We start from the raw sequence: 19,528 nt of genomic DNA, 5'->3' as shown, positions 1-19,528 counted from the left end.
AGAGTCTGAATTAGTCAGTCCCCCTTCTGGGCTCCCATTGAAATCCCAAATCACATCTGTTATAAAACATTGCATTACAGGGAGTGATCATGTATGTCTCTCTCTTTCTCAGGCCTTCCAGAAGGTAAGTCGGTCCTTGGAGGACAAGTGCAGTTATTTTGTTCCCTTGGTGTATCTAGATCCCAGCATGCGATGTGCCTGGAGTTTATCAGCAGTTCTCAAACTCTGGCATGCATCAGTCAGAACCTCCCTGAGGACTTGTGTGCACAGACCGGGGCCTGCCCTTCCAGTATCTTACTCAGAGGCCAGGATGGGGTCCGAGGGTGTGCATCTCCAACAGGTTCTCAGGTGCTGCTGCCATGCTGGACCCACTGACAGCCACTGCAGAAAACTTTTTTTTCTTTTTTTTTTTTGGTAGCTAAAGACACGTTTTCTTTAGTTAAAACCTGAGAGGCGCTCCTGGCCAATTTTGGTCAGGAGCGCTCTCTCTTACGACTAGGAGTATATATTGGTTTTAGGGTGAGGGGGATTATCAGAAGCTTGGAATGTGCCTGTGTGAGGGAGAAGTTTTATGGCAGGGTTGGAATATCACTGGGAGGAGGGGAGTTTATCTTGGGGAAGGCATCTTTCCGGCCAGAGGGGGGTTATCTCGAGACTGGCATCTTCCCAGCCGGAGGGGGGTTATCTTGGGGCTAGCATGTCTCTGGTCGAGGCTAGCATGTCTCTGGTCAGGGAGGAGTTTGGAATGTTTCTGGTTGGAGATGTTATTTGTGATTTATGGTCATGCTGACCTTAGCCATTAGGCTGATGCCCTTTGAATTTAGGCAGTTTTTTGTTAAGGTGAACTTTAGAATGATGGGCTTGTCCAAGATGGCGATGCTCCTGCTCTGTTGAGCCAGACCCTATAGTTATAAAAAGGACGAGGGACGGCGTGTTCTTTCTGGCTACTTCCTCACTGCAGGAAACTTTTAATGGACTAACTTGTGAAATAAAATGTGACTCTGGAACTGATTTACTAATGAAATATGCAACTGTTTCTGGATCTCAAAGGAGCTCATGAGATGAGTAAGAAATGGGGGTCTGAGACCAAAGACAAGATTTCTTCCGTTATAAGCTACATACAACACCTAATCCAGTCCTCAGAATTGTCAAGTGAGCTTTAAGAAATGTGTGCGTGCCAGGTTCCATTCCCCAGAAATACTGATTGTCCTGATCTGGGGCACAGTAAGGCACCCTCTTTTTCAAAAGCCCCTCAGCTGGTTACAAGGCATGATCAAGGTTCAAAAGCTACTGCTTTAAGAAAAAAGAAAAAAAAATCTCCTACTTTTTTTGGTTCAGTCACTAATGTACAAAACCAAGTAATGTGATGCAGTCTTAAGCAGGGAACAAGAGATCCCCATTCTGAGGATTTGTAGCAATATACAAACATGACTCCCAGTACACTTATATACACAATATATTATATTACAAGTGGCCGATAACTGCAGCTAATCAGCTACTGACTATAGCAACCTCACCTAGAGAGAAGGTGGTATCCAGAACCCCTGGTGTGTCTCAATTTCAATGCTGATGGTGAGCATGAGACAGGTGGAGCCAGGAGACTGTGAGGGGAGGAGTTGTTCTGTGACCTAAGACAAGTAACTGACATGGAAATATGTGAGCAAATGACAACTCAAGCCACATTGCTCTCCTGTGCTCTGGACCACCATATTCTATTGCCTCTTGGACTTCTCCATCTAAGCACTTCAAGCTCAACACATCTAAAAGCTGAATATTCATATTGGACTCTCCTGCCCTTCCCCTCCCTGCCCTTCCCTTCTCTGCAGTCCCATTGACTTCCCAGCCTTTGTGATTGCATTCAGGATCTATCCAGGCTTCCAAGTAAGAAACCTGGGTGTCAATCTGGGCTTCTGTCTTTCTTATGCTGCTACATATACTTATCAACCAGTTCTGCCTCCTGATCAGTCCCAGAGTCCCCTGTCCTGAATCTTCCTTGCTCTTGCTTCATTGTCTCTGGCAATAGTCACAAACCTCCCTGTTTCCAATGCCACCCCTGCAGTCCATTCCCCAAACCACAGCTGCAGCCATCTTTCTAAAACACCAAACACAGCATGTCAGTTCACAGTCACTTCTCTTTCACACAGGACAAAATCCAAAGCCACGGGATGGAGCTCTCTGTGAACTGTAGGTAGCCTTACCATTTATTCCTTCTCTTCCTGCCATTTGAATTACTGGCACTGTCAAGAACTTTGCTCCTATTGGAACTGCTTGTGCAATGCCCTCCACAACCTATTCTCCGGGGAAATAACCATATAACCAAATAGCTCAAATGAGTAATCCCTTCCATTTGTGGCTAAACGTGCTCTCCTCCCCATGTAGAATTAAAGGCAAAGACTGAACTCAAAAGTCATCCTTTGTCCTGGGAAGAGTTCTGTCATTAATTCTGTGACATTGTTTCACACTTATTATCTCTAGCTCTCTCTTCCTCCAGTTGACTTCCAGACACTTAAGGGCAAGTACCAAGTCTAATTTATTTTTACATCTCAACATATGGATGGAACAGTGTAAATCACTCATCATGGCTCAAACATAAAGAAAAAAAAGCCTAAGTTTGTAACAGGTACCAATACTTGCCCTTCTACTCAAAGGGCAAACAATCATGGTTGACTTATGTAATTATTTAAACCAAGTCAGGGCCATGTGTGCTGCCCCGCTAGTAATGGTGTAATTGCAGGTGTACTTAGGGCTGTCCGCAAGGCATTCTCATTGGGTGCGTTGTCCCCTAAATTATAACTTGAGTCTTTTGTTAATGAGAAGTTCCAGATATATTCAGAAAGGACACTTGGACTCCGGGTCTTTCCCTGAAAACCCACCAGAATGAGATAAAAACTTTGATCAGAGAGAGAAATTCTACTCCCCCATGTTAGTGTTTTCATACTGCTTGCTAAAGCAAGCTGCTGAAACTGGTGGGAGTAAAATTTATTCTAAGCATATGCAATTCACAGATGCTCAGTCCACAGGACCAGTCATCTGATACTGAACTTCAGGGTCTTCAGGGATTCAAATGTTAAATCTAGCACTTACTTTCTAGGGGCTCAGTAAACACGTCCCCAATATTCCAGGCCCCAGCTACCCCTCCTGCTCCCAACTGGCTCAGGGAACTTTCTAGACAACTGGATTGAGTGTATCTATCTAAATGTGTAGCAAGAAAGCTTCACCAGATGACTCTGAAAAAGTGAAAATTACAGGCAAACTAGTTATTTGAATAAGTTCCAATGCCTGGATTTTTGCCAAATTCAAACTGGCCAGCTTGTGCCTATGGGCCCAATGGAGGACAATCTAATGATGTTGTCCAAAGAGCCAACTGCTGAAATTTTCTTAGAAAATTCAGCCCTGCAGGAGGAAAATGAAAAAGAATGAATGAGAAAACACTATGATGTTTAATGGGGATGGCCTACAGGAACAAGTTAAGATTTACACTATTCTCTATAGGTTAGTGGTTCAAGAATAAACCAGTAATAATTAACTGAGACTAAAAATGTTTATCACCATAATTTCAAATGTCTGTAAGTGACAAAAGGAAACAAAAATGGAAAGAATCTGAGGAACAGAATCTGTGTTTTTTTTTTTTTTTTTTTTTTTTTTTTTTTTTTTTTTTTTTTGAGACGGAGTCACACTGTCATGCGGGCTAGAGTATAGTGTCGTGATCTTGGCTCACCGCAACCTCCGCCTTCCAGGTTCAAGTGATTCTCCTGCCTCAGTCTCCTGAGTAGCTGGGATTACAGGCACCCACCACCACACCCAGCTAATTTTTTTTGTATTTTTAGTAGACACCGGGTTTCTCCGTGTTAGCCAGCATGGTCTCAAACTCCTGACCTCATGATTCGCCTGACTCAGCCTCCCAAAGTGTTGGGATTATAGGCATGAACCACCGCGCCCAGCCCAGAATCTTGTTTTAAAAATTGTATTTATAGGGAAGCAACATGTGGGTGAACCATATTCTAAAACTTTGAAATTTTCTCAAAACATACCTCTATTAGTAAAACCTAATGTTAAATAAGCTCATAACTAGAGTACATATGAAGTCAAAATTAAAACACACACACACAGACCACAGACATGCACACAAGTCACACGGCAAGGGCTACACTGTGTTGCAAGTGGTTTCTGCAATAGGCGAAATGTTCTCAACATTGTGACCCATCCCTATTCCAGGGCACCAGCCTGGGGTTACCTTCCTTTCAGTGCCCATAATCATCAGTTGCCTTTAATATTACAGTTGGTTTGCCACTTTAGTCAAAAAAGTTTCAGATGCTAGCTGCTAGTCTTGGAGCTTGGATCAAAGAAAAAACAAAGAATATTTTCTTTTCAAACAGGGAGGAATCCTTCATCTTTACTGAGACTACTTCTAAAAACATTTCAGAACATGTTAGTGCTGTCACGTGGACCAAGTGTAATTATGCAGCACAACGGACTTTTGGCAATCGGTGTCTTCAAACCAGAAGTTTTTGAAAAATTATGAGTGATGAAACTATATACGTGAAGCCAGAAATTACCGTTAAAAGCCTATTGGAGCTCTCAGCCAGTTTCTTGTATTCTGTGCTACAGCAGTGTGGGTCTAACACACAGACCACTGGTGTCCTTTCCAGATTTGAAAGCAATCTGGAAGCAAGAGCAGAAACCCTTAAAACTCACCCTGCTTCACCCTTTAACCCAGAATATCTAGCATATTCTATGCACTCAGTAAATATTCACTGAATTCAGAAACAACAGCTCAGAAGCCTGAAGGGTCAAAGTGACTTGTCCACCTTTGCCCTGGGCTGGAGTGAGAAGAAAGGTCCCAGTTGCCAGGCCAGGCTTGGGCTTTCTAGATCTGACCTCCTTTGAAGACGGAGGGTGGTGGATCTCACTTTGGATACCATTAATATCCCCACTTTGGTTTCTCTTTAAGACAGCTCGGACCTACTGAACAGGAACGTCTCCAGAAGTGGGGCTGGGCAGGCTTATTTCCACAAAGCTCCCTCATTTGAGAATTCCGACTCGCCTTGGAATACTTTCCAAGGTCCCTTCTGGAGAGCACCTTCATCCTGTAAGAGGTAGGGCTTTGCTTAGCGCCCCTCAAGCAGTCTCCACTCCATGCTCACTGACCTGGGGACGGAGCTGCTTCCATGGAAGGTGACCGAACAGAGGGCTGAGGAACTCTGAAGGAACACAGACTGCTGGACAGCCCGCTTTGAAGCTTCAGACAGACCCATCTTCATGAGCTGGCTCCCTGGGCCCTTTCCCCTTGCCAGCTCTGTCGTTAGACATTCGCACACACCTGATTTGGATCTCCTGAAACCAGAACTCAGACAAGGCAGTGGAGTTTGGAAGTTGAGAGAGGGATCTGGAGTCGGAAGCCCCTGGTGTGAGTTTCACGTCTGCCTCCTACCAGCTGTGGGAAAGTCACTTTAGTTCTTTGTACCTCAGTTTCCCCTATAGGAGGAGAGTGTACACCTCTTATGCTTAATGTGGGGATTAGGACACATGAAACGGTGTGTGGCAGTCATTACCTCTAAGAGCAGCAAGTCCAGAAGTTAGCATGTCCCAGAACCAAACAAAACCCTCACTAAACAAAGTGCATCTTGAATAAAACCGACTGAATTTGATAAGACACAGGTCTCAAACAAATTTCTGTTAAAAGAGCTCATCTCCTACTTTAATAATGTGCCCCTGAAAATTCAGTCTTTTATGTTACTGTAAGAGAATAGCACCTATTCACCTAGTCTCTCTGTCTTCAGGAGCTTTCTGTTTTGAGTGAATATGGGACAAACAGACAAATTAAGTGGTATTTATATTTTTCTCAGGAACAAATCTCCAATCACTAATAGTGGTGTTCAAGCAAGTAACATCAAAGAATGAGAACCCCACTGGAGGGAGAAAAGTGATGCTTTGGAGGTGCTCTGAGGGTTTAATTTAAAATAAAGAGAAGAGTCTCTTCGGCAGAGACAGGGCTGACACCTGACTAACAGGACCCACAGTCAGCCCCCAGGCAGGCAGGAGGGGCCCTGCAAGCTCAGCAGAGAAGAAACCTTTCCACCAGTTCCTTCAATGAAAAGAGGAATCTTTTATTATTGGAACCACACCCCACCTTTTCCCTCTTTCCTATATTTGGCAAGATTGTTAAAATTCCAGATGTCCTCAAAGAGCTCTTTGCATTGGCAAGTAATCTCTCCGGAGACTTTAACAATCCTTCTTCCGTCCGGTGATCCCCAAACCTGGCTCCCCAACAGATCACATGAAGAGCATTAAAAAAAATCCCATGTCCAGGTCTTGCCCCATGCCAATTAAATCAGAATGTCTGGGGGTGGGATTCAGACACTGGTTTTTGCTTTGATTTTTTTTTAAATCCCAGGTAATTCTAACGTGCAGCAAGGTCTGGGAACCACTGTTCTATGCCTTGCCCCTCCCCCAACGACCGCGCTGGGCACCAAACCCCAACTCCCCATGCCAGTGACATCAACAGCAAGTATGGGCCTGGCTCTTGGAACCCGCGCAGCTCAAGGTTGGAATTGTGCAATTAAACCTTCCGAGGCATGTTTCCCGTGTCAAGTGGGTTTATGGTCGGTAGTCACGAAGCCAGACTCGCTCATGTTCTGTCTGGACACTTGGCACACTTGAACCAGGGACATCAATCCGGTGTGTGTGCGTGTGTGTGTGTGTGTGTGTGGGTAAGACAGGTTTAATATTTTAGTTGGCTCAATGTCAAATTCTTCAGACAGCAAAAAGTAACATCCAAGAAAGAAACTCTCCGGGTTTTGAGGAGAAAAGTTTGCTGTGAGCCCCATTTTGAAACACCGTGGTGCTGGTCAGGATGAATTCTGCTTCCTGGGCTTCCACACTAGAGGCCGCGATCCCCCCTGCAGTGGCCGGACAGCAGCGTCCCTCTCCACTGCGAAGCCCAGGCGCGACCGAAGGGCTGCAGGTGGGGCAGACCCGGACGTCCCCGCGAGGCGGCCACCGAACGAGAGCCCGGGGCTTTCTGCGCGGGCGCCCAGGAGGGAGCTTGGGTCCCCGGGAGGTGGGGGGCATACCTGGACCGGCAAGACCAGGGCGCGCCGGGTGAGGCGAGCGGCCCGGGTCTGCGCCCAAGGGGCGGGTCGGACCCCACCTGCCTTTTGCCAACGAGGAAACTAACCGCCGCCAGCACCACCCCTTCCCAGGAGCCGCGGGTGGTGGCGGACGAGTTCTCCCAGCTCCCAGGTCGAGGTTGCGACTCCACACCCGGGAACGAGGATCTCGGGGACCTGGAGAGGGTCCGGGGTCAGGCTGGCCCGCGCCGGCTTCAGTTTGAGACCTGCGCCGAGGGCGGAGGCGGGGAGGTTCTCTCAGGAAGCCGCCTGTCCCGCGGGGTCCGAAGGGAGGCTTTATTTTCGGGGTCCTTCCTCAGCTTCCCTAAACAGCGCAGCCTCGGCGGGTGGGCAGCGCCAGCCCCTCGGGTGCGCGCCCCAACCCCGCCGCGCCCTGGGAAGACAGCGCGGGGCGCACGTGCGGGACCCCGGCCCCAGGCACCCACCCGCACTCGGCTTTCGCCCACTGACGCGGATCCCGCGCAGCGGGGCGGGGAAAGTGAGGGAGGAAAGTTGGGAGCGGTTCGGGGCGCCGGAGGTCCAGGCGGCCGTTTCCCGGCCGGCCCGCAGCCCAGTGCCCCACGCGTCTCCTCCTCTGCCCGCCCCAGACTCTCCTGGCCCAAGAACGAAACGTCCCGTTCCTCCCGCGGTCCCGGCCGGCGGCGCAGCTGATCTCAAGGAAACAGGAAAGGACGGGCGGGGGCGCGGGCGCCGAGCCGGTGCGCCGGTGCGCGGCTGGGCGGGCTGCGGGGTCCGGGGCGCGATCCGGGGGCAGCGCGGGAGCCGGCGAGACACGCCCTTACCTTTCTTTTCCTCCAGAGCCCGACTCGCGGGGCAGAGCGCAGCCAGCAGCGCCAGGAGCGCGGCCCCGGCCGTCCCGGAGGGTCGCATAGCTGCTCCCCGAAGAGCTAGCTCCGGCTCTCCGGATCAATACTGGACGGAGTCAGGCGGCCGTGCGCGGTGGTTGTGGCGTTAGCGGCGAGGCGGGGACTCGGGCGGACGCCGACGAGGTGGCCTGTCGTCCGGTCTGGGCGGCGGCGGCCGCCGGGACTAGCTCGGGACTCCGGCCGCCTTGGCCGCGGCGGGCGCGCACACCGTGCCGGGGGCGGAGGCTGCTGCGGCCGCGCTGCGCAGGGGGCTGCCCGGACGTCTAGCTCGGCGCGGGCCGGGGCGCTGGGAGGCAGGGCGGGAGGAGGAGGGACCAGGCGGCGGAGGAGGGATCGGGAGGAGCAGAGGAGGAGGAGAATGAGAGGAGGAGGGAGGAGAACCAGCAGCGGGGACCCAAGGCCAGCGGCCGCTGGAGGCGGTGGACAGCGGTGGCCCCCGCGGGACCCGGTCTCCGGCGGGAAGGAGGTGGTGCGCGGGAGGGGAGCGGGTGCCCTGAGGAGTTAATTTCCGTGAGGGGCGTTCCCAGCACTGCCCCTCTGGACTCGGTCCCCGCAGACTTGCAGGCCCAGCCTATGTCGAGGTCGAGCCAAATCTGTGCCAGGGTCCCCTTCCCCCTTTCCCTTCTTTTGTTTTACAGAACAAACTTGTACCAGCTTTAGACAGACTGGCCGAGCCCTAAAGCCAGCGTCGGATAATGGCACCGACGGGGAAACTGCTCCTTTATTCTGGTCCCCACCTCCCCGGCAGCACCCAGGGACCCTCGCGGGGATCAGAGGCTGGCCTGGCAGCTGAGGAGGTCGCGGTGCCCGCGCGGCAAGGGTGCCAGGCGTCCGAGGTGGTGCTCTAAAGTCCGAGGGTCCTTCAGATCCTGTGAAGCACCCTAGAAATCGTCTGAAATGAGGGCACCCAACTCTGGGCGCAGAGACAGGCCTCCTCAATGTTTACTGCAACTGGTGGTGGGTACTTTGAAGCCAATGTGTGAAGCACGTTACTTCGCAAAAGTGAAGCTCTTGGAATAAAGGCTTGACACAAACAGCTGTGGAGATGCTTTTAGAGAGGCTAAGTGTCCCACTGCACCGGTAGCTCCCGCAGGAGAAAATGCCAGGGAAATTCACGAAAGTTTGGCCAAAAGAAACTGAGCTTCTTTAGGCTGCAGGAACTTGAGCTACATTCCTTTGGCAAGTCCACCCCATCCCCACTGTTGCTTCTCCTGCAGTAAGAATGTCCTCTAGGTCCATGTTACAGTCAGACCCCTTCTCTCTTCACGAGATTCACTAGGACCTTCAGGCCTGGTTCAACAACCCTGATCTCCCAGCTCTGTCAAAAATCATAATCTTGAAGTAAGTGGAGCTACAGACCTGCCCTTTGCTGTCTCTGAAGGGGAGCAACCTTGCATCTTTCCTCCGCATTCAGAGAAGTGTTTGTGCCTGGGTTTCACACCCTGCAGCCTGAATGGTGGGTTTTTCACCAGGGCAAGCGCAGACAGACACAAGGCTCCTCACCACCCGCACAACCTGGAACTTCCCTGTGAATTACGAGAAGTAATTTGTTCCTTGTTTTAACAAATCAGTTCAGCCACTGTGCATTGAAATCAGCCCCTGGATGCAGAGATCGTGAAGGCTCTGCAGGCACATGTGTGCTTCCTGCACACCTGGGCTGAGAGCAGTCCGTATAGAAACACAGAGATAGAAAACAAAACTAGAGAAAGGCAAATGCGAAGCACAACAGTGGAACATAAAATGAAGATAGGAGTGAGTCTTACAATAAAAGACCTAAATACAATAAACTCATGTGCATTCACTGAACAACGGCTGCAAATTTGGTTCTAAACTACATTTTCTGTCAAGGGAATGTGACCTATGTGCACAAGTCACAACACAAATCAATTTAAGCTACAACTGATTTGTAAGACTGCACAGGAATTTCTCCTTTGAGTGACAAAACAAACAAACAAACAAACAAACAAACAAACAGTATGTTAGAACATAGTCTCACTACCTTAGGACTATATGAGACAACAGCCTTCATAGTACGGCTTGTATATTCTTCAATGTGATCTGATGGCATCACAAGAAACAGAGATTTTTGTAAAGAATTACTAGACACACACACAGCACAATACTGGGATGGATTCCAGGGAACAGAGAAGAATGGGTTTGCTGAACATCCTCCTGGGACATCTATGTAAAGTTTGCGTTTCTCCTTTGAACTTTTTATACAAAAGCTGACATTCATGTTGATTTTGTAGTCCTTGGCTAGTACCTGGAGTGGGCTGATAACTGTGCTACTTGGTAAGTAAAGAACTGTATGGCCAAGCAGGCAATAATGATGGCCTCTTGAGAGAGATAAGGAGCCTGACACAGTTAGGGCCCTGCACAGTTAGGGCTCCAGCTCACAGCCTCTGTGGAGGGTGGTCCCAGATCGTGGCCCGGACAGAGGCTGGGTGCCATGTGCCACCACCATAAGAATGACAATAGCAGCCCAGTTGCTACACTAAGCATTGGTCAGACTAAGCTTATCTGACAACCTATGAGCCGGTTAATACTTGTATCTGCCTCTTATAGCAATGTGATGCTGTGGCCGCGAGAAGTGGCCAGGATCCCAAAGTATGCTTGCTAGTATGAGAGGCCAACTTTGAACCCAAGGCAGAGCCATGTTTTATCCCTCTTGTCCAGCAACGCTTCTAAACCTGAGACAAATGGTGATGTCAGGACCTAAAATTCTATTTCAAAATATCTTGGAAATTTGTTAGGGTGAATAATACCAAAATTTCTGCTTGGCCAACAAAAATTATAGATAAAGCCTTCATGTGTGCTATATTAGCAAGCATGTACTAAGACTCTAGTATTTCCCTTAATAAATCTCATAAGTGTCTGTCAATTTTAATAACACAGATGGTTCCATCCCTTTGCCAGCTGTACATGAGAAACTTTTCCTCTGATGAGTGGTTATCCTCTTAGAAGAAGTTTCTGAGTATGTTGAATAAGAGTTTAGTCTTGTCTGTAAGGAACGTGGCTCTGAATTTTCTAAAACCAAATTGTCTGCGAAAGGGGAGGAAAAACAGGTTATTTGGCAGGGTGAAGATCTGAGGTCTTCAAATATTCCAAGTTCCATCTTAGGCAAAAGGCATTTGACCACCTGTTTTCTCTGGCTTGGAGGTCAAAGTAAAGATTGATTAGGAAAAAAAAAAAAAAAAAAAAACATAGTGGCAGAGTTTAGACTTTCAAAAAATATGTTTTATAAACTACTGTAGCTAAGTAAAGGTAGAATAAGCTATTTCAGAGTGGAAAGGGCTTTTTTGAGAAAGATTTTTGTGCAAGAACAATAAGTACTAATGGAGGTTGTGAATTAAGGACTGACACAGGTTCCTTCCAACTCTAAAGTTCCTTAAGAAAATACACTTCTAAAATGGGTTTTATATGTTCACTTGACAGCTCTTCTAAAGATATATGTTAAGGAGATACAAGAATCTGGTAAGAGCTTTGCCTCTAGGGAGGAGAATTAGGTAGCTCGGGGTCAGGGGTTTGTAGCGAGACTTGTTTTTCAATTATTTGTCCTTCTATACCGTTGGGATTTTGTACTGGGAACATGAATCGCCTATTTCTGCAAGGTAAGTGTGGCCCCTGCCGAGGTTCAGGGACACTCCTGGGGGCAGTCTTTCATGGTTTCTGAGACTGTTTATTCCTTCTCCTTGAAGGCACTCATTTGCCTTGAGCTCTGAGTTAAGATCCATCTCTTGCAGAATATGGAAGAAGCAGCTTTTTCAAGGGATAATGCGCTGACAGAAAACTGCTGAAGTATTTCTCCTTTGTCATTGGTATGCTTCATTATCTCTAGAGTTGAGGGTTACATGTCACTATAGGAGGCACAATTGGCACTCCATTCTAGCAACAAGTAGAAAGCTGAGCAAACAGAAAAATTAACACCTCTTCTTAGATCTTTCAGAGAATTGAGGTCATCGGGCAAACCACTGCCCCCAAATTGGAGAGACAGGCAAACACAGAAGCACAACCTCCAGGGGCAGAAAGCAGCATACAGAAACCTCCAAGGACCCAGTGCTGGGTGAGAAAGTTTGCCCTGTAATTGAGAAATTGCGGGAGGCTCAGTATGGGCAGCTCTGTGAATTAAGAACTCCAGCAGAGCCCAGTCATGGTGCAGGGTGGTATGAGACACTTGAGAGTGTTACTTCCTAGAGCTCTGCCAGGTCCTTACAACGAATATTAGGGGGAAAATCTCATCATGCTTCTGGCAGTGGAAGGAGAAGGGGAATCATTTTGAAATAGGTTGGAACATTCTATTATTAATAGAAGGTCTGCCCTCAGGAGAAATTATTTCACTAGAGGCCTAACCTGGTGTTTTATCAGAGCGTGACCTGCCTGGAGCAAGGGAAATATACACCTCCATCCCCCTCCAACTGTTCTGTATCATCTAAGGGGCTGGGGAACCCGAGAGCAAGCTGAAGTTCACAGTTCAGGAACACAGGCTCACTGGAAGACTGTGCAGCTCTCCCTCTCCCCACAGCTTGTCACTACATCACTAGAAGCCTCTTTATTGCAGCTCCTCTTACCCAGTACATCATGTCCACCACAACCAAATCAAAAGGCACACTAAAAGGCAAAAAACACCATTTGAAGAGACTGCACAAGCATCAGAACCAGAATGAGACATGAGAGAAACGTTATAACTAACTGCTGTGGTTTGAATGTGTCCCCAAAAAGTTCATATGTTGGAAACTTAATCCGCTGTCCTCATAAATGAATTCACATGGCTATCATGGTGGTGGGTTAATTCTTGTGCAAGTGGCTGTGTTATAAGAGTAAGCTCTCTTGACACGTGATACCCTCTCCCATGTTATGATGAAGCAAGAAGGCACTCATCAGATGCTAACACCAAGCTCTTGGACTCCCCACTCTCTAAATCAGCTTCTTTTGTTTATAAATCATCCAGTTTGTGGCATTCTGTTATAACCACAGCAACTGGACTAAGACATTATCATATCAGGGATATTAATTATAAAAAAACTATGATTAATATGCTAAGAGTTTTAATGGAAAAAATAGACAACATGTAAGATCAGATGGACAATGTAAGCAGAGAAGTGGAATTTTTTTTTTTTTTTTTGAGACAAGGTCTCACTCTGTTGCCCAATCCAGAGTGCAGTGATATGACCTTGGCTCACTGCAACCTCAACTTCCCAGGTTCAGTGGGAATCCTCCCACCTTAGCCTCCTGAGTAGCTCTGACTACAGCCATGTACCACTACACCTGACTAATTTTTTGTAGAGATAGAGTTTCACTATGTTGCCCAGGCTGGTCTTGAATTCCTGAGAGATGAAAGTTTTAAGAAAGAATTTAAAAATTATAGAGATCAAAAACACTCTAAAAGAAACATAGAATGCTTTTGAAGTACACATTAGTGGGCTGAACATGCTTGAGGAAAGAATTTCTGAGCTTGAAGATATGTAAACAGAAACTGCCAAAACTGAAAAGCAGAAAGAAAAATGACTACCAAAAAGGACAAAACAAAACTTTCAAGAACTGTGGGATAATTACATGTAATGGGAATACTGTAAGTAGAAGAAAGAGAAAAAGGAGCAGAAGCAATATTTAAAGCAATAATACAAAAAATTCCTCCAAATTAATGTCAGACAACAAATCACGGATTTGAGAAGCTCAGAGAACATCAAGAAGATATATGCCAAGAAAATCCAAACAAACAAACAAATGATACCTAGGCATAACATACTCAAACTTCAGAAAATCAAAGGTTAATGAAAAATTCTTAAATGAAGCTAAACGGAAAAAACACCTTACCTGTAGAGGAGCCATAAAGAAAATACCTATAGAGAATATTAGAATTACATCCAACATATCCTCAGAAATCATGCAAGCAAGAAGAGAATGGAGTGATCTGGTGAATGTCTTCATCTTTTTGGGCCTCTGTAACAAAATAACATAAATTGATTTACTTGTAAACAACAGAAATTTATTTCCCATAGTTCTGGAGGCTGGGAAATCCAAGATCAAGGTATTTGCAGATTTGATGTCTGATAAAGGCCCACTTCTTCATAGATGGCCATAATTTCACAGTGCTCTTACATGGCAGAAGGAACAAGGCAGCTCTCTGTGGTCTCTTTTATGGCACTAACACCATCTGGGCTCTACCCTCATGACATAATCCCCTCCCAAAAACACTCTCTCCTAATAACATCATTTCGAGAACTTACATTTCATCATATACATTTTGGGGGGAAATAAACATTCAGTCCATTGCGGTATATTTAGACCACTAACATTTAAGGTAATTATTGACATAGTTCGATTAATATCTACCATATTTATTACTATTTTCTATTTGCTGCCTTTGTTCTTCTTCCTTTCTTTTTATTTATTTATTTGTTTATTTTAGAGGCAGGGTCTAACTGTCTTCTAGGCAGGAGTGAAGTTACACGATCACAGCCCACTGCAGCCTCAAATTTCTAGGCTCAGGGGATCTCCTCATCACAGCCTCCTGAGTAGCTGGGACTACAGGCACAGTCCTAGCTAATGCCTGGACTTTTTAAAGTTATGTTTTGTAAAGGTAGTGTCTTGCTATGTTGCTCAGGCTGGTCTCAAACTCCTAGCTTGAAGCGATCCTGTCCCCTTGGCCTCCCAAAGTGTTGGGAGAAAAAAATCTAGGGCAACTGATTTTAAAAAGTTAAAAACTAAAATAATGATATGCTAAGAAAAGAGAGAAAATCGAATTTTACAAAATGCTATGTAAAACCCACAGAAGCAGAAAAGTGTGGAAAACAAAATAGAAAAAATGAGCAAGGGTGTGGTGGCTCACACCTGTAATCCTAGCAAGAAAATCAGCAAAACCAAAAGGTGATTCTTCAAAAAATCAATAAAATTTATAAGCCTCTCACCAGGCTAAGAAACAAAGAGAGGATACACAAATTATGAATATCAGAAATGAAAGAAGGAACATCACTACTGATCTCATGAACATTGAAAGGATAATAAATGATGTTATAAACAGCTATACCCACGAATTTAACAACCTACATGAAAAGAACCAATTCCTTGAAATAGAATGTACCAAAAGTCATGCAAGAAGAAATTGACAATTAATATAGGCCTATATCTACTATAGAAATTGAATAAATAATTAATAACCTTCCAAAACAGAAAGCACCAAACCCAGATGAGATCACTGGTGATTTCCATCAAATATTTAAGAAAGAAATTATATCCATTCTCTACAATCTCTTCCAGAAACTAGAAATAGAGGGAAGCCTCCATAATTAATTTTGTGAAGCCAGAATTACCTTAATAGGAAAACCAGAAAGAGATATTGCAAGAAAAGAAAGAAAACTGTAGACCAATATCTTTTATGAACATAGATGTAAAAATTCTCAAGAAAATATTACAAAATCAAATGCAACAAAGTGTAACAAAATTATACGTGATGACCAACTGAGATTTATTCCAGATATGCAAGACTGGTTCAACATTTGAAAACTCAATTAATGTAGTTCATCACATCAACAGATCATATCAACAGATACAGAAAAATTACATGATCGTGTCAATAGATATAGAAGAAAACATTAGACAAAATCCTACACCAATTCATGATAAAAATTCTCAGCAAACTAAGAACAGAGAAGGATTTCCTCAACTTAATAAAGAACAGTTACAAAAACCTATAGCTAAAATCAGGAACAAAGCAGGATGTTTCCTTTCACCAGTGGTTTTCAACATTGTATTAGAAGTCCTAGCTAATGCAATAACACACAAAAGAATAAATAAAATGAATACTGATTGGAAGGGAAGAAATAAATCTGTGTTTGTTCACTGACAACATAATTATCTCTTAGAAAATCCAAAAGAACCAATTAAAAAGCTCCTGGAACTAATAAGCATTTATAGCAAGTGTGCAGGATACAAGATTAACATACAAAAACCAATCACTTTCCTATATACCAGCAAAGAACTAAGGGAATTTGAAATTAAAAATACATTACCATTTACATTAACACACTGAAATGGAATACTGAGCTATGAATGTAAGAAAATATGTATAAGATCTATAAGAAAAAACCAAAGAACTCTGGTGAAGATATCAAATAACTAAATAAATGGAGTAATAGTTTGTGTTCATGGTCAGAAAGATTCCATAATGTCAAAATGTCACTTATTCCCAAGTTGATTTGTAGATTAATCCCATTCAAAATTCGAGCAAGTTACTTTGTAAATATTGACTAAATGATCCTAAACTTTACATGGGCAAGCAAAAGACCCACAATAACCAACTCTATATTGGAGAACAAAATTGGAGGATCAGCACTACCTGACTTCAAGACGTATACAACTACAGTAGTCTAGACTGTGTGGTATTAGTGAAAGGATAGACAAATATATCAATGGAGCAGGGAGATCAGAAATCTACCCACATTTAGTCAATTGATCTTTGACAAAAAAGAAACACAATACAATAGAGAAAATATAGTCTTTTCAACAAATATTGCTGGAACAAATGGACATCCACATGCAAAAAATGAACGTAGATACAAACTTACACACTTTATAAAAACTCAAAACTGATCATACATATAAATGTAAAATTCAAAACTATAAAACACCTAGGAGATAATGTAGGAGAAAACCTAGATGACCTTAGGTATGACGATGACTTTTTAAGTACAAAACCAAAGGCATAATCCATGAAATAACTAATTTATAAACTGGAGTTTATTAAAATTAAAAAAACTTCTGTTCTGAGAAGGACAATGCCAAGGGAAGAAGGCAAGCCATATACTAGAGAAAAATTTGCAAAAGAAACATCTGATAAAGGATTGCTATCCAAAATATACAAAGAACTAAATTCTTAAAACTTAGTAACAAGAGAATAAATAACCTTATTTAAAAATGGGCCACAGCCCTACACAAACACCTCATCAAAGAAGATACACCGATGGCAAGTAAGCTTGTAAAAAGATGTTCAACATCATATGTCATTAGGAAACAGTACGATACCACTACACATCTATTAGAATGGAAAAAATTCAGATCAGTGACAACACCAAATTCTGATGAGGATGTAGAACAGTAGGAAGTCTCATTCATTGCTGATGGGAAGGCACAATGGTACAGCGACTTAGGAAGGCAGCTTAGCTGTTTCCTATAAAAGTGTACATACATACTCTTACCATATGATCCAAAGATTTCCCTCCTTGATACTTACCCCAATGAGTTGAACACTGTTGTCCACATAAATCTGCCCATGAATATTTATAACAGCTTTATTCATAACTTCCTTAACTTAGAATCAACTAAGATGTCCTCATGTGGATGAGTGGATAAATAAACAGTGGTACATGTGGACAATGGATTGTTTTTCTGTGCTAAAAAGAAATATGCTATCAAGCCATGAAGAGACATGGAGGACACTTATGTGCATGTTGCTAAGTGAAAGAAGTCAATCTGAAAAGGCTACATACTTTATGACTCCTGCTACAGTCATGTGCCACGTAATGACATTTCAGTCAACAGTGGCACCCATATACAATAGTGGTTTCATAAGATTATAGTACCTTATTTTTACTGTACTTTTTCTGTGTTTAAATACACAAATATTTACCATTATGTTATAAATGCCCACAGTATTCAGTATAGTAACATGTCAGATAGGTCTGTAGCCTAGGAAAAATAGACTATACCGTATAACTTAGGTGTGTAGTAGGTTATATCATTTTGGCTTGTGTAAGTTCACTCTGTTATGACCATACAATGACAAATTCACCTAATGACACACATCTCAGATCATATTTTCATTGTTAAGTGGTGCATGACTATATATGACATTCTGGAAAAGGCAAATCTATGGAGACAGTAAGGTGATCAGTGGCTGCCAGTGGTTGGTGGGAAGGAGAGATGAATAAGCAGAACACAAGGATTTTTAGGGCTGAGAAACTATTTTGTACCATATTTCAGTGGTGGATACCTGTCATTTTACATTTGTAAAAACCCATTGAATGTACAACACCAAGAGGGAACCCTAACATAAACTATGGACTTTGGGTGATAATGATGCGTCAGTGTTGGTAATCAGTTGTAAAAAGACACCACTTTTTTTGGGGAGACTATTTATGTGTGTGCCCAGGGGTATACAAAAACTCTCTATACATTTAGCACAACTTTTTTGTGAACCTAAAACTACCCTAAAAAAATAAAGTTTATGAATTAACAACAACAATGAAAAAGCATGACTGTATGTTTAAATGCTAATTTCAGAATCGTTGAGATGTTTGTTAATTACTTTGCAGAGGGATCTTGTAGAAAGTTCTGAATCCTTCACAATGCTTCCCCCCTAATGATGATTTTACAACTGAGCTGAAATAATTTTGTTCAAGGTATTATAGCTTGTTTCAGGGACAGATGTTACTAGAAACACTAGCCTGGAGATTGTAACTGGTGGTCTACAAACCAAGTTCAGGGTACAGATGTAGTTCTGTGAGGTCCATTCAATGTTTCTTTTAGTTTAATTAATGGCAACATTTGAAAATCAGAAGATTTTACATTTAAACTGTAGATTTTGTGTTTTTCTTGAAAAATGGGAATTGTTAGCCAACTGTGTTTGCTTTCATGGGACATGGCAAGTGGCTAAACGGTAACTGTCCCCTTTAGGAGGTACATTTGATCTCCAGTTCACACTGGAGCTGCCATCCTGATTCTCTTGTTCATGGGTCTGTGAGGTCACTGTAGGCATTAGAGTTTGCAGCTCATCCCGGGTGGTTAAATCATGGTAGTGCCATTTTATAGGTATGCTTCCTATCTCTGCTTTTCCCCTCTCCTTATCTTTCTTCATTCATCTCTCTCTCTCTTTCTCTCTCTCTCTCATCTCATATATGTATATACATCCTTCTGTTGACAGGTTTTTGTCCAGATGCCATAATACATAACATATCATGATAGACATCTCTTTCAATTGCGTATTTCAAATATGGAGTAATATTCAAGCACAAATGTTTATCACAGCTCATTATTATCCTTATAGGCAGACCTTCAAAAAACCAGTTAAACATTTCTGGGAGCAAATTCAGTTCTATTGCAGAACAGAGAAAAATGGATCTATCCATTAATTCATGGTACATGTGGAATGACCATGTTGCATGAGTTGACCATGAGTTGGCTTTGCAGGTAATCAGGGTTAGGGGATAGAGGTTTAGGAAGGTGGCTGGAGTCAACTTCACTGCCAATCTTACAAAGCAGCAAGTTTCGTCTGGCTAATTTGTCTATAAACTGTAATAAGTGAGAATGAGTGCTTATTAGGACACAACTAAAGAGACATTTTGAAGCATTTTAGTTATGTCTGATTTCATTATTTTAATTATTGTGATTACATCTCACCTTATGTAATAAAGGTCCTGGAGCAAAGACCTATTCTCAAGCTTGTATTTTTCTAAGGAGAAAATCAAGGCAGATCACCAACTGAGAAAATTGTGTCACTTTATCTTTTTTTCACAAGGAATATAAACAGAGAGAATG

The 19,528-nt window shown here is 43.7% G+C and overlaps 1 protein-coding gene across 2 annotated transcripts in view; it reads right to left on the bottom strand.

Annotated features, from left to right (window-relative positions):
* Positions 1-8,988, bottom strand: part of EGFR (epidermal growth factor receptor) — a 192,770-nt gene extending 183,782 nt beyond the window's left edge. The window contains exon 1 of one of the 2 annotated variants that reach the window (XM_017862141.1): positions 7,913-8,988. In XM_017862141.1, coding sequence (XP_017717630.1) covers positions 7,913-8,000 — 88 coding nt within the window. In that variant the 5' untranslated portion in view covers positions 8,001-8,988. The remainder of the gene's footprint in view (positions 1-7,912) is intronic. The other variant, XM_017862139.1, reaches the window with a different exon arrangement.
* Between the last annotated feature and the right edge of the window lie 10,540 nt (positions 8,989-19,528).

The sequence above is a fragment of the Rhinopithecus bieti genome, unplaced genomic scaffold, assembly GCF_001698545.2.
Source record: "Rhinopithecus bieti isolate Rb0 unplaced genomic scaffold, ASM169854v2 scaffold_63861, whole genome shotgun sequence".
Taxonomy (NCBI): Eukaryota; Metazoa; Chordata; class Mammalia; order Primates; family Cercopithecidae; genus Rhinopithecus; species Rhinopithecus bieti.
Note: the sequence above shows the minus strand (reverse complement) of the source record. Positions and strands in the feature narration are given on the sequence as shown.